Source organism: Zosterops lateralis, assembly GCF_965231275.1.
Source record: "Zosterops lateralis genome assembly, chromosome: 3".
Taxonomy (NCBI): domain Eukaryota; kingdom Metazoa; phylum Chordata; class Aves; order Passeriformes; family Zosteropidae; genus Zosterops; species Zosterops lateralis.
Window position 1 is genome coordinate 27,378,357 of NC_139764.1, and position 15,929 is coordinate 27,394,285.

Consider the following 15,929-nt stretch of genomic DNA (forward strand, 5'->3'; position numbering starts at 1 on the left):
GGTTTCTTTTAAGTAGGGAAGCAGTTATTATTGTATCTAAGAAAAATTAAAAAGAATTGCTGTAACACTGTAGAAGATTACACTTTCTATCTTACAAAGGCACTTCCCATAAGCAACTTGAAGGCAAACTGAATCAATTTTTCTTCATTGAATTCTTTGACTATATCAGTTTTCCCACTTTTTAAATTCAGAGATATTTCTGTGTTACAGTATAAGCTACTGCGCCAGTGAAGAGCTTTGACTTAGTAGGTGAAAAGCTTCATTCAAAACCAGATCTTTTATATATATATTTTTAACAACAACAAAAAAAGCTTTTCAGTATCTGATTTAATTAGCTGAATGCTTTTGATCATTTTTACATCAGTAGTTACAGAAAAAGCACATGTATATTTTATATGGATGACCATGTATAGTCACATCTATATGAACAATTTCACAGCCCAAGCAACAGTTGTGACCTTCACAGTGAAACTTTCAAGTAGGGTCACAGACAGTTCACCATTCAATAACATAAGAATGATACAATGCACACTTGATGTCTTACTGAGATGCACCAGGGGCATCTGAGGCAATAGGAGACAATATGGTAACGCCAAGGAAATACTTCAAAGGAATTAAGGTGTGTACTAAGAAGATGGAAAGGTTAACATCTGAGGTGCCTTTATACCAATGCATGCTGTGTGAGCAACAGACAGAAGAAGCTGGAAGTCACTACACTGCTAGAAAACTATGATCTAGTTGCCATTTCTGAAACTTGGTGGGGCAAATCCCATAACCTGAGTTTGCCTACCAATAGCTACAGGTTGTCAGAAGAGACAAGTGAGGGGGAGGGGTGGAGAGGTTTGTCTCTAAACCAAGAGGTGGACTGAGTGTGAAGAGCTGTCTCTGAACAAAAGTTATCTGCAGGCTGATAGCTGATGGGTAGGAATCTGAGACTGAGGGAACAGAGGGAACAGAGTGGTTTGCATCTACTACAGGATGCTTGATCAAGGGGAGCCTATTTATGAAGCTGCAATGCCAGCTAATGGAGGCATTGTGCTTACTGGCTCTTGTCCACCTGGAGGACTTCAAATATGTCAGTGTTTGCTGGAAAAGTAGCATGGCAAGCAGTAGGCATTCAAAGAGACTCCTGGACTGCATGGAGGATAACTTCTTCAGCAAGGTAATAGACAGTCTTACCAGAGGGAGGTGATACTGGACCTACTGGTCACAAAAGTAATGATCTAACTGGAGATGTCAAGGCAGCCTGGGCTGCTGTGGTCATGTGCTGGTGGAGTTCACAGTCCAGAGGGATATGGGCCAGTGCAAGAGTAAAGTTAGGGCCCCCAGATGTAGGACAGTAAACTTTCAGCTCTTCAAGGAGTTAGTCAATATGATCCCCTGGAAAACTTCCTAGGGAAGTTCCTAGGAACTTCCAAGGACAAAGGTATAGAACAAAGCTGGTAAGTCTTAGAATGTTTTCCATGAAGTGCAAACACTCACAATCCCTAGGAGCAAGAAATCAAGCAAAGAAGGCAAGAGACCAGCATGGCTGAGTCGAGATCTGCAAATCTGTCTAAGGTACAAGCAGGGAATGCACAGATGGATAACCTAGGAAGAGTATAGTGATGCTCTCTGTGTAGGGATTGGGCCAGAATGGTTTAGGAATGGTATTCTCCGATTTAGGAGTCCCACTAAAAAAAAAAACCACACTTCCATTTGCTCCCCCTCAAACTGAAAGCACAAAAGGCAAAGGTTGCGATTTGAGATAAGAACAATTTACTGGAAAGAGCAATGAAATAAGAAAAAGAATAATAGCAGCAAAAATATTCATAACAAAAGTGCACAAAAGAGAAAGTTTGGAGCTTGACTCAACCACAGTCATGCCACCCAAAGTGCTCCCTTCATCTGGGACCAGCGTTACTCTACCACTCTCTCTGCTACACTTCCCCCAGTGGAAAAGGAACGCTCTTTTCTGAAATGAGAGAGCATCCTTTTTCTCCTCCAGAGTCCCTCATCTGGCCATGACATAGGATGGTACTGAATAACAACAGGGTCTGGGTTATGCCCACATGGCTCCAGGCCCTGCCCTCTCATGGCTACCACAAAAAATTAACCCTGTCCTTAGCCATAATGAGTTACAGTCTCCTCACCTGAGCTAGGACCAAAGCCCCTTTGCAGCGAGGGGCTCCAGTGAACCAAGAAGTGAACTGCTTGACTCTCTGCACTTACCACAGTCAGACAACATTTCCTTACTGGCTCAACCACAAGTTTCGCATAGCAGAGACTCAGATGTCTAGATCCTTAAATCCTTAAAATAATTTAATTGCGATGCAACAGCAGGGTAACACCTTGAGCTGGGGTGCCTCTGAGGAGGGACCCTGAACAAAGGAAACCTTGGATTTTTATACCCTCACAGTCTAAGAGCATGAAAGTGTCTGCTCTTCATCCTGAGGCACTGACTCCTACTGTGTCTCCAAGTGTCTGTCCACTTGGCTGGAACCACAGCTCTCTGTGTCCTTTGTTAATCAAAGGGTTAGTGCAGTTCAAGGCCTCTTGCCTCGGGCTCCTGACAACCAGAGCTCAAATTGCAGCTGCACACCGAGCTATGAGCACTGAATATATTCAACAGCACTGTGTCCAGCTCTAGAGCACAGGAAAGACATGGACCTGTTAGAGTAGGTCCAGAGGAGGGCTCCAAAAATCATCAGAGAGCTGCAACATGTCTCTTAGGAAGACAAACTGAGAGAAATGGAGTTTTTCAGCCTGGAGAAGAGAAAGCTCCAGGATGACTTTACTGCAGCATTTCAATATTTAAAGGGAGATTATGAGAAAAATGGGGACAAAATTTTAGCAGGGGCTGTTGTGATAGGACAAGGGGTAGTGCTTTAGGGTAGATTTAGACTAGGTATAAGAGAGAAATTTTTTACAATGAGAGTGGTTAAACACTAGAAGAGATTGCCCAAGAAAATGGTGTATGCCCCATCCCTGGACACATGCAAAATCAATCTTGACTTTGCTCTGAGCAACTTGATCTAGTTGAAGATGTCCCCACTTATTGCAGCAGGGTTTGACTAGATGACTGTAAAAGTTTCCTTCCAACTCAGTCTATTCTCTGACTCTATGATAATTAGCAAGCCAAGAAAATCTGCCCAAAGGAAAAAACAAGACAGCTAAAAATAAGTAATTTGTGAACCAAACACTGTTTGTGGTATGACAGAAGTGGTTATGCAACTATAAACAAAATTATTAACAAGAGAAGTCTACATATAAAGAGAAGCTATGGTAACCTTTAAACATGTGGTGTCCACACTCTTCTTCCTGTGCAATTTGAACACTGGCTGGGTAACAGAGCTTTTGTGTAACTAGTAGTTCAGAGGCTGCATTCCAAATTACAGACTGGATTTGATACAAATCCATTCTAATGAACTTGGTAAACTTGGAGCTATAAGCATCTTTGCTAAAAATGACTGCAAATGGCAGGGGAAACTGCCTTGTTCCTAAGTATCAAAATACACATTCGCACTGATTTCAGCAATCAGCTGATGCCTATTAGAGAGGGGTTACACAAGCCATTAGTATGAATCTCTCTGTCCTTTAAGGAAAGCATATCTGTCAAACTTAGTAGATTCTGCTCATCAATATCATATATTCTGAAACCAGAATGAAATACTGATTTGCTTCATAGTAATAACATTACTAGTAATAGAATTTTGATTAACTAGAGGAAGGGCAGAGTATGGCTCAGAACGGTATTGCTCTCATTATCATGTTGTAACTATATTAATTGTTCTGCTGAACAGCAACACCAGAAATGACTGCAGGGTAATAATTTATGCAGTGATGATGCAGTGCTGTGGCATGATCTCATAAATTGATCATAAGAAAGGCATTATCAAATATCCAGTGTAATATATGATATAAAATGATCCCAAAAGTTGTAAAACCACAAGCAGCTACAGGGAAAAGACTGTTTTGCAATTGTAAAAACATGGCAGTGGAGAGGAAGAATTTGATTTGCAATAGAAAAGAGTGGCTTCAATCAGAGACGGGTCTTCTCCAGAGATGGGTCTGACAACGCCCAAATGATAAGCACCCGATATGCATCTACTATAAGACAATTAGAGTCATCAAGGGTGTGCATGCCATTACCATATTCCCCTAAAAGAATCAAGCATTCGTCCCTGCCGGGAAAACTGTTTCATCAAAACAACAGAAAGAACGAATATGCTAAGTGAGCAAAAGGGACAGAAAGAATGAGAAAAAAACCTGCCTTAGTCAGAAAAACTGTATAAAATAGACCCTGCAGAAGCCGAATTTGTGAACAGGAGGAGGTCTGGAGCAATAGAGTCCGTTCCTAGGTTCACCCAGCACCGATCCCCAGCTCAGCGCTGTCTTTTGATTGTGGCTTTCCACGACCGATTTTGGTAGCACAATGAAATCAGTTTTTAATTATCAATTTGGCAACGTTGTTTGTAACATCCAGTTTACATGGATAAAAGCTAACATACATCCAATACCTTAGCTATTTGTGTTTCTGTGGCTGAGGTCCAGGCAAAAAGTTAATCAGTTCAGAAATGTGATAAATAGCAAGAACGTGAGTAAGTCAAAAAAATGTGGAGATCATTTCTTGCCTCAATTTTACTGAAATAAGTAAGACTTGGTGACCCTGGAAAAAATGTCTTTCATGCCTATGAAGTAGAAAATTGTGTTCAAGAAAACAGAAGAAAGCAGGAGTAACCTGGAGAAGGAGAAAACCTTAGGACAAAAAAACTCCACAAAAACCAAACCACAACAACTGCACCCCACAATCAAACAAACAAACACCCTATCAACCAAACAGAAAAAACCAAAGAAAATACACCTAAGCAATTTTTAGGGGAATAGTTACAAATATAGATTGAGGTATTTGCTTTTGGCATCTGCAATCTCAAAGCCATGCATTTCTTTTGCAGTACTAAGAGGGTTAACACTTGAAAACCTGACATTGAACCAGTAATGTTATCCACATAGTCAAGTGTTGGTGGTTTAGTTAGTGAGGTTTAAAATCTGTATGAAAATTCATGTTTTCAGTGTTTTACCATTATCACTATTTTCACCAGACATATGAAGTGTTTTGCCAACATAAACAACAAATGTGGAGGAAGAAAATATTATTTCTATTTGTGAATGCAAAACTGGCAGAGAGAAGCTAAAATCACTTGGCAAACAGGTTAGGGACACATGCACATACAGACATGCATATGTTAAGCATCTCCTAGCATACTATCCAATTCAATGCTGAAGCCAGTAAAGCATTTTTGACAATGGAAATTGCAGTAATTGATTCAGTCCCGTGGATTTTACTTCCCCTAGATAATTTTTGATCATGAATGCCATTGCCACGTTGCTTCAACATGGCTGTGAAGATGAATAAAAGGAGTGGAAATATGCACTAAGATTCCTCATGTTATTTTCATTTCTATGCAGACTTCTATCACCACTCAGTGTCTTCTGAATATGAAATGTCTTAAGTAAGAAAAGGTGAAATGCCTGTAATGAGTCCTCAACAGAAGCTTGGGATGTCTGGTGTAAAATCACAAGTTCCTGACCAGATTGCTGATGAACTTTCAGATGTCTTCCCCCAGTTGTATTTTGATGTGACACTCGCCTCTGCTTCAGAAGCTGTTTGTTGTCCTCAATGGTTATACTGTCGGCATGGTCCCGCTTGAAAACTTCAAAAGCTTCCTGGCATCCAAGCGACATCTTTCCTCCTGCCCCAAGATTAAAAAAAAAAAGAGAATTTCTTCAGAGTCATCAAAAGATACAGATTTTGCACGGATTTAAATCCTTTATAGATAAATGCAGCAAGTCAGCCTAGGGGTCTTAAGGCAAAAGGAAACTAAGTTCAGTTTTCCACTGATTGGAAAGCATTTTTGACAAAAGATTTCTATTATCTGACAAATTTTTTATGTTTCACATCACTTCTCTAAAGTCTGAATTCCTGAGGTACAAATTCGTCAAGATAATTTTAAATGTTCATAAGTAAAACTGAACTTTGAAAATTTAAAATATGTGAAATATTCCTAAGTGTGAGCCAGATGTATTTCCACAACAGCACAATGTAGTTTGCTTCTGTATTTCTTTCATCTGTTTCACATTGGGCCCTAAATATACCTCAAATATTCTCAAAATTCTTGGAACAAAAAAATCAGGCTTCTTTAATTATGTATTACTAAATGCTTTTCCATAGCCTTTTAGATAAAGCAAGAATTCTACCGACACAATTGGTTGGTGCCTTTTTACATTTACAACATTGCGTTTTTTTTCCTTTTGTACACCAGAATGTCAAGACTTATTTGGTCTTCAAATCTTTAAAATCACTGTAGAAAAATATTACAGTCTGTAGTATTTTCAGTTCTTACTGCTAGATGATCTATAGATCATTCAACAAAATCATTCAAAGGCTTAAGGAGAATGAGAGCTAATGCCAGAATCTGTGTTATCACCGATACATATATGCCAATAAATAAGCAAGAAGAAAGGATGCACTAAATAAATTACAGGAATGAAGACAGTTCAGGAGCAGAAAGGGGGAGGTCTCTAACACTCAAACTCTGTGATGAATGCAAAATAGCTCCACCTTTAATTCAACCTCCAAATTGCAACTTAAACCTTGAAAACGATATTCCTTAAATTGGAATTTGATTCTCTTTTGATTTTCCCCCTCTTGAGCCATTCTTTTGTCCTACCCACAAGTCTCCCTTCCTGCCCCAGAGCTATCAAAGCCCCCCAAATCCATTTTGAACAAGAGCTATAAAACTCCCTAGGATTTCTGCTGTGCAAGTGTTTTTTCTATCTTTCATGCCATTGGACCAGCATTACCAGTAACATATGCACATATACCAGTTCTTTTTCAGGCTACCTGCTTTGCAATTTTGGTGTAAGGCTTTTCTCCTTCTCTGAGTTTCTCCCGTTTCTTCCACTGTCTTTAACACAATTTGCTCATTTCAGAAGCATAAAATACATTGTTTTCAGGATCAGCATCACCAAATCTTATACTCATTTGCATCAGTGAAGCTGAGGCAAGAAATAGACAAAACATGCCTTAACAGGCTGGGATGTGCAATACTGGGATGTTACCCCTTACTGATCCATAAGCTGCATTTTAAAGTCATTCTAAATATATTCTGGTGCACCTCATCATACGTGTATCAGGATAAGTTCCGATTGACTCCAGCGAGATTTCTGTGATGTAAGATACTGTTTACAGAGAAAGCTGGTAACAAAACTATGACTCAGGGTTCAACGATGAGTAAAGGTGTAAAAAGATTTCTTTAAAATATAGAGAAAATTTTGCCCCTGTTTCAGTTGAAGGAATCAGCACATCTGCTACTAATTCAAAAATTATGAGTTGAAAACAGAACCGCCAGGAATGTTTGAATGGCAAAACATGCAGAAATGCTCCACCCTTTTTGAATAAGAAAATCAAAGAAAGATACAGTGCACTATTTACTGTTGTGTGATCCAAAAAAGCAAAAGAATTCAGGAAAATATATTTTTCTGTGGTGATGACCTGAGAGTATAATGTTCATGTTTCATGCTTGCTTGGTAGAAAAACAGACAGCTTTGCGAGCAGAATTTTATGGTACATTCATGACATCTCTAGCACTAATTTTAACATGTAGCCTGAATTGACCCCCTAGAATTGCTTTTGTTGCAGAAAAAAAGCTTGTATTAAGTGCAGACAGCCTAGAAAAAATTCATGATTGAGCCTAATATAAACAATGACATTGCCCTTACTCATACATAGCACTGCAGTGTAAAGTATTTAACTCTTCTGACCATGTGCTGCCTTTGAGAGTACAAGTAAAAACAGTAAAGTAAATTCAAAAAACAAAACTATTACAGTTATTGTTGCTACTGTCTGGCAGAAATGCATCAACCAAAATTAAAGGCAACCAAAATTAAAGGTAACCTGATAATCATTTTCCAGCACTAGCTTGAAAAGGCATCAAATCTGTACAGCCAAACAAAGCACACAAAAATAGATCCCCAGAACACTTGGGAAGGAGAAATTTTCTGATTTATGCAGTTCACTTTAAGAAAATACAGAAACATATGAAGTCATAAACAAATCCATTCTGAAAATGGTATAAAAGGAAAGAAACTTAGAAAGGACTGCTGAGATTGTATTTCAGTATAATATGAGCATACAACAGCTATAGAATAATTTTGCAGCTTATGGGTAATAGCAGAGACATTTATGAAGAAAATAAGGAAAGTCAACAATATTAATAACAGTGAAAGACTGCAAGAGACATCGAAAGCTTGATGGAGCAGTTGTGTTTTAATTCTGCTCAGTAGTGAAGATTATTTCTTTTCCATGGTTGATGTGGTAGGGGTAGTTGGCAGGGTAGTGGAATAGTTCAGCTAAAACTTCTAGAGAAAACAATTTCTTTCACTCTGAAAAAGCCAAAAAATTCCTCCTCTCCTTCTTAATTATCATGGCATGGTGTTACAAAATAAATATTTGAAAATTCTTATCTAAGGAAGAACCATCATATCCTGCAGGATGAGAACCAGGAAACAGATGTCATCAAGTCATTACAATGTGACCTGGAATAGTCATTACCATAAAAATAATTCAGATCATTGGAAAATGCATAAAATTTTCTTGCAATCACATTCACAAAACCCCAGTTGACAGGATTGCATAAAAAAGAGATAAAGTTTGTATCAACCTAATTTTAATTATACCTTTCCTGTTAGATTGTGTTACTTGGCTTGAATACCAAAACACAAATATGCCCAATATGAAATTCACAGCAAACCCATCATCATTTATAGCAAGTTCACATAGCTGAAATTTTTGGTAAAATTCAGGTTCAATCCACATCATGAATTTGTATGTTTAGGAATGTTCTCATTGAAGGTTTGATTTCAGTCTGTTCTTTGACCCAGTAAATGCTCTCAGCTTTCATATTAAACAACAAAAAAAATTGGTTCAGTAGGCTCCTCTGCTGAAATGTGCAAATTACAGCTGCCCCACTGAACTTGGGTATGTCAGCAGCGATGTCTCCCAAGCTCTGAATTACAGCAACAAGATCTGACATGACCAAGAAACAGAAAGGTTGTTGTAGTATTATAATGGGCTAAACTCTCAAACCCAGTAATAATTCAAAATACAGTGAACAAAAACATAATAAGACTTTTGGTCACTGCTGATTACTTTTTAAGATAAAAAGTAGAGTGATTTAAGGACTCAGTTGCATGCCTATAGGAGGTAGAACCCTGCATATCAGTGAAGACCCTGGCAGACACTATTCATGCTATTCTGTCACTCACTAATTTAGAGATTTTAGGAATTTATTCTCTGCTTTTACATACACTAATGCTATTTACAGCCATCCTAAACACCAAATGTTAAATAAACTTTAACTTTAAAGGAACATGTAGGGTATAGTGTGGCTCTGGGTCTTCAACTGCCAACAGAGAAATTATTTGGCTGAATGCTATATTTAAATAAAATAATATGCACTGGAACTATTCAAAGACTACACTGAGTAGGTAGGAGCATGCAAGGGGATAAATATAGACCTTATTTTATTGTTAAAAGTGATCAAATACCATACATGACCATTCTGATTTTTAAATGAATCTAACACCAATAAATCCTACTGCAGATTGTAAAAGTGATCAAAATTTATAAATACTGGACAACAGTAAAGTATTTGATTTTAGTAGTTTTTTTTCTTTCTGTCTTCTCTTTCTTTCCCCCCCATATAAATTTAAAGACTGCTCAGTCTGGAAAGGGCACTTCCAGTCTTAAGTCCGGCCACTTTCTGTTTTTTGGCTGGTTTGTTGTAAAAGGGTTATTGCTCAGAGGGAGAAGATCTTCATAAAGTTTAATGCCTGAAACCTACAAAAAAGTTTACAATTGCTCTTCAGTTTGGTCTGGGAAGATCCGCCAAACAATAGCATGAAATTGACATCATCTCTGTCTGAAAGCAGAACCACAGTGTCTCCTCACAACACCACTCTGCAACCAGATTTCGGTCCTGGTATGAGAGCTCTAAGGGGGTTTCAGGGGCCTCATGCCAGAGGCTGCTGGTTTAACCCGCAAAAAAATTGGAAACAACTCTCCAGAAGTATTAAAATCGCAAGTTGATCTGTTCTGAGGGAGGAACATTAAGACTGTTGACAAAAGCAAACTCCTGGGAATAACTGTTCAGACAATGTATTCTGATGAGAAAGGCATCTGTCCACATATCTGCCCATGTATCTGTTTTGCAGAAACTTCATTTTCAGAGTAAAAGACTTTGTCATTCCATTTTCCTTCCATTTTTACTAAGTGGTCTGTTGGACAAGAGTTTCAACCCTTCCACTGAAATTAATAGAAGCAGAGTCCCCTTGGCTCAAGGAAAGCTCTCATTCAGATGAAGGTAGTCTGAAGAATTTCAGGATAGCAACTAGCATGAATTGTGAGTCTTCATGCTTATAAGGACTGTCAGCCTGTTTGCGCTGTTATGTATTTCCACATATTATCAAATGGGAACAAAGGAACTGCAAAAACTTTCAAATGAAACGGAGAACAAATTATTTTGGTAAGTCTTTGCAATAGAACTCAGGTATTAGAGGTCATGTAAGCATAACTCATTACGTCTTTACCAGGATTCCATCAAGATGTCATAACCCTCAGTTCAGAATGGAGACAGATGTAACAAAGCTTGCAATAACAAGTCAATAAAGAATAAATACTTAAAAATAGGCAAACAAATGGCAAAACAATATACAACAAATACTTCTCCACTGCAAAGCTCAGCTAAATTTCTCATGAAAAGCATGTGTATTACACATGGCTACCTTCACTAGACTACAATTCAAAAATAAGGAAGACATAAAACAATATTGCTCACAGAACTCCTGCAGTGTTGAACAGTTTCTGGAGAAGTTAAGCCTTGAAGGAAAACCAGAATATTCAGATGCAATGAACTAAATAAAACATGGGCATAAATTAATTTCTATGACTCTATGGAGGTTGTTTATTTAGAGGGGAGGAAGAGGGTAAAATGAACAATTTGTTGAAACTCTGAAAAGGATGAACAGCAAAGAACATTCTTGTACAGTAGCAACCTGGACACAAATCAAAGACAATCACTATTTCTAATGCAATTAATATCACTAAAAACGGGATTACTTTAAGATGACTAAAATAAAACAGAAAAACCTTAGCTATTACATATAATGTCAACTCTGTAAAAGTCAATTTTTATAAAGTTCAACTGAAATGCTTCCAAAATCCAGCAAGCAACTACTTACAAGAATCTCATAAGACTACTACATTAATTCATATTTCTCTGCAGGACTAGTAAGGAAAATACTGAACTGTATTTCAAAACCAAAGGTTAAATGAACTATAAACTTAATTTTAAAGAAGATGAAATTGACTATTTTAAGATTGTCTAAGACCACAGAAAAAACCCCAAAACTCTAAATGAGATATGATAGCTGAATTTATTAATGTTGAATTTCTTCAGTTTCATTATTTTAAGAAATCTCAAGTGGCAGTGCAGGTACATTTTAACATCTCTACTTTGGCAACAAAAGCCACTTGACCTTTAATGCCTAATAAAAGTCAGAAACGTGGTTTTAGGCTCCTTACTGAAATGTGACAAGTCTGACACCAGGTTGAATCTTAGAGTGATATCTATGTGTAAAGATTGAAATTATTGAAATATCTCTCTCTCATTTTCCTCTTCTGGAAAATTAGTATACCAGTTTGCCTCCCTGTCATATGTTGCAAAGACAATTTTAGAGAGAACTGCAGGATAAAATCAAACTGTTAATAGCAACTTTAAATACATTCATGACCTCCACCTGGTGGATTGCATATTTTCATAGATGTCAGACTCAGTTAACAGGATCATTTTGGTCTGATTATGTTTTTATTTTTTACAGATTTCTCAGATATAATGTTTTATATTTCTCATGTATAATTTTTATTATAATTTATCTGATTCCATGGCATGGAATCAAGGTGATCTAGAATATCCCCACTAGCATTGATGATTTACTGCACGCCAACTTTTGTGTTATATTCTCTTCAAAAAGCCAGTGGGCACCAGAGCTATCAATGTCAAACTTGGAGCATAGAGATGAGAATGCAGTTAGAGGCTATTTGGCATAACCAAAATGTTTGCAGATCTCATCAGTGGGGAATAAAATGGCCGTGCTCTGACACAAATATTATTGGAGAAATATTTTTAATTTCATGTATGACACCCTGTATGTTTCAAAAGAGAAAAAAGATTCATCTGCTATTTGCAACCATTTACTTCTTTAAAGCTGCCTGTGAGATCATATTTGATTGTATAATGCATATGCACATTGAAAGTCCTTAATTAGTAGGTACAAAGGGAAAGCATGAAATGAAGCATGGTAGGCTTGGCAGAAGTTCAGTGGGTGGATATGAAGGAAAATATGAAGTCAAACCCACAAGAACTTCAGGAGACCCACCCAATGGTGTTGCCACTTCTAAATAAATCAGATTCATTTCTGCATATGACAGATCACGCATTTCAGATAATTTCTCATAAAACAGGATATATATGTCATACTGCATCGTGCAGTTTACACCAAACACCAGATATTAAAAAGAAACTATGCATTTTTCTTGTTTTTTAGGAATCTAAATCTGTTCCCTCCAATGGTTGATGCAGTTGTAAAAGTTTTACTAAATACAAGAAAGGACCTATATTTATGCACTTGAGTCCACTCAAATTAGAGCTGATTTTAAATCAAATTTAGACCACTGAGCTTAAGATGAGGATTGAGTAATGGCAAATTAAATGAGTTTTGACATGCTTCATATACTTGACATGCTGTAGCAGCAACATTTGCCACTTCTGTTTTAGACCTGAAAAAGGGCTTTTAAGCTCAAAAACATTTCTGCCTTTTTCAACCAGACCAACAAATTTCTAAAAAAACAGAATAGTCTCAACAAAACTTGCTCAATTTGCATGTTTTGTACTGTTTTGAGTGATATGGTATTTAAATCCTACTTTTCAATATATCTTTCTCAATTTTAGAAGAATTACTCTGAGTGGTGCGTAAGAATATTTTAAGAGCTCTACAAAATGACAACCTACATCAATGGAGTCATGACAGCTTGGACCAAATGCAAGTGAAGTTTTTTGTTAGGGACATCTGTAGACATCTGCATGTATTTTGGTGTCTGGAGAATCATTTCTACCACCAGGCTTGCCAGTAACACCATAAACCACAAAAGAGGCATATTTCATTTTCAGAACAATTTAGGAAAGGGAAAAGAACTTGTTATAAACATCAATCTGGTTTTGGAAACCTACTGTATTTTTAATTTCATATTACATTTTAGCTTTTTCTTTATTAAGATACTGAGGTTTTCTGAAGTAGAAGCCTGTCTATACTACATTTTAGGTAGAAAACAAACAAACAAAAAATCCTCTGTAGTTTGGTACACCATTAATTAGTACCATCTTGGGGCTATCTTTTTCTTTTAATATTTCATGCTATAAACTACAGGAGTGCAGGAGCCACTTCATGAGAAATTGATTTTTCTTCTTTTTTTTTTAATTTATTTTTCTTCCACCAGGAATACCAGCACTGAATGGGGTATGCTGAGGCAGAGAGCTCAGAGAAGAAACCATGAGATAAACTTCCTGGTAAGCTATTTCTTTTTACCAGGCAGCAATCTAAATTAACTAATTTTAAAATTTACTATCTGTTTATATTCCAGATGAACAGCTTTAATGCTTCTATCCCTTAGATCTTTTGGAAACTGAACATTAGCAACTAAGAAATGAGTAAAATTTATCTGTAAAAAATTGAAATTTGATTACTGCTCTGTTGAAACTTTATTGGAGTTCATCTCTGAGAATGAACACAGAAGCCTGTTGTGTACCAATGTCCAGATTTGAAAAGTAATTAGGCATGTTATACCTCAGCAATGACCACAATAAATTTCAAGCACTCATCTACTGAAGAAACATTTTATCCCTCTCTGAAGGAAACCTGTAACTGCTACATTACAGACTGCATCAATGTGTATTAACTGTACTTTAAATATACACACAAAATTGAGCCTTCAGAAGTTTCAACTAATCTCACAACTGAGGACTTCTGGGCACATGACAAGCTCCAGAAGTCCAGCAGAGTTAAAATGGGAGTCCTGTACCCATAATTCAGCAGAGGTTTAGAGAATAATTGTGTAACTTGCAGGCTCCTAAACACCTACCCTGACAAAACTTGCTGAATTTGCTTTGGAATTAAGGACATTGTGCCTGTTGTGTTACACAAATAGTGCATTTTAGTAACACAAGGTAAAGATTAGTGAATGCAGCAAGAGAGCAGTTATTGCCAGTTCAGCAACATTCATATATTCCATTTTTTACCTATAGTGGTTTTGAAATAGAAGACAAAGCAGAGAAGGAGAAGATAACAATGGGGCCTGAAAAATCAAACTGGCTAATTTTTCTCCTGAACTTTCACTTCTGCTTTTCAAATTTTAGCATACTGTTTTTTACAAAATTCTCGGCTATCTTTAGGTAAAACTCATTATTTTAGACTTTCCTCAGCTGTTAAAGGCCTTTTACTGCTTTTAAGAACTCTTCTGACTGCATTTCATTTTGAATGGAAAGAAAAAAATCTATCTTGAAGGATTGAATTGTAAAGGAAACATTAAATCTTTGTAGACTGTAGAAAAAAGAAAAGTTATCCTGAATGCTGTATACATCCTTTTTTAAAAGCAGTTTTGCCAAACCCCTGCAGTAAGTGTACTTCGCCTTCTGAATCAGTGTTAACACAGTCTAGAAGGCTGAGCAGGTTTAAGTAAAGCTGTAATGTGCATTTTTAATAAAACATTTTGAGTAGAGGCATTAATCAAAATAATATATTAAACCAGCAAAATAGAGTTATATTTAAGTTAGTTTTACCAAAATCCTATGACTTATTAAAAATGGGATGAAGTAAATAGCTCAGAATTTAAATCCATTTTTTCTGACAATAATGACAAATAGCATGCACATCACATATTTATGAACAAAATTATGCACCACATCAGTAGTATTCACTTTCACTATTCTAAGAATAGAACCTTTAGATTCCATGAGCAGTAATATAAATATTAACTTGAACATTCTTGATATATAATACTAAGTTTAAGTTCACATGGGTTTAAGGTATAGTAATTAGCAGTCGTTTGCAAAAAGAGAAATTCTTCCTTTATGGAAGTATTGATAAATTAATCAAAACTGAAAAGTAGTAGCTGTCCTCGTTACAAAAAAAAATATATATATGAACACCTGATGAAAATTTTAGGATATCAAATTGCTTCTATAGCAAGACCTTTTGAAATGCAGCTGAAAACTGTTAAAAGGATAGTTTAATTTTAATCCTTAGTATATTTAATCCTTAGTAGAGAAAAGTAAAGTATGAGGTATCTTCTCTTTGTTTTTATCAAAAGTATTTTGCCTGCCAAGACTGAAACCATTGTCTATTTCCAGAACTATTTCCATACATGTTGATTTTATGTAAGTTGTAGAGTAAGTATATAGAATCACAGAATCACCTAGTTGGGAAATAATGTTTGAGATCATCAAGTCCAATCTGTGACCTAATATTACCTTATCACCTTATATGTACTGATGATATGCTGTTTAACTGTTCCATTCTTGTACTGGGCTACACAAAGTGTAACATGGAAAGAAATGGCTTAAAGAGAACAAGGAGGACTTCTATATATACACAGGTGACAAAAGGAAGGCCAGAAAAAACATGGGTCCCCTGCTAAATGAGGTAGGAGACCTAGTTACACAGGATATGGAAAAGGCAGTGCTTCTGAATGCCTTCTTCACTTTAGTCAGTAGTAGCACCACCAACCTTCTGTTATCCCAGGTACCACAGACCAGCAGAAAACTCTGGATGAATGC

The 15,929-nt window shown here is 36.7% G+C and overlaps 1 protein-coding gene across 1 annotated transcript in view; it reads right to left on the minus strand.

Moving 5' to 3' along the window:
• The window catches only part of KIF6 (kinesin family member 6), a 154,490-nt gene that overhangs the window by 53,861 nt on the left and 84,700 nt on the right, over nt 1–15,929 (minus strand). The window contains exon 15 of the mRNA XM_083858420.1: nt 5,630–5,732. Coding sequence (XP_083714546.1) covers nt 5,630–5,732 — 103 coding nt within the window. The remainder of the gene's footprint in view (nt 1–5,629; nt 5,733–15,929) is intronic.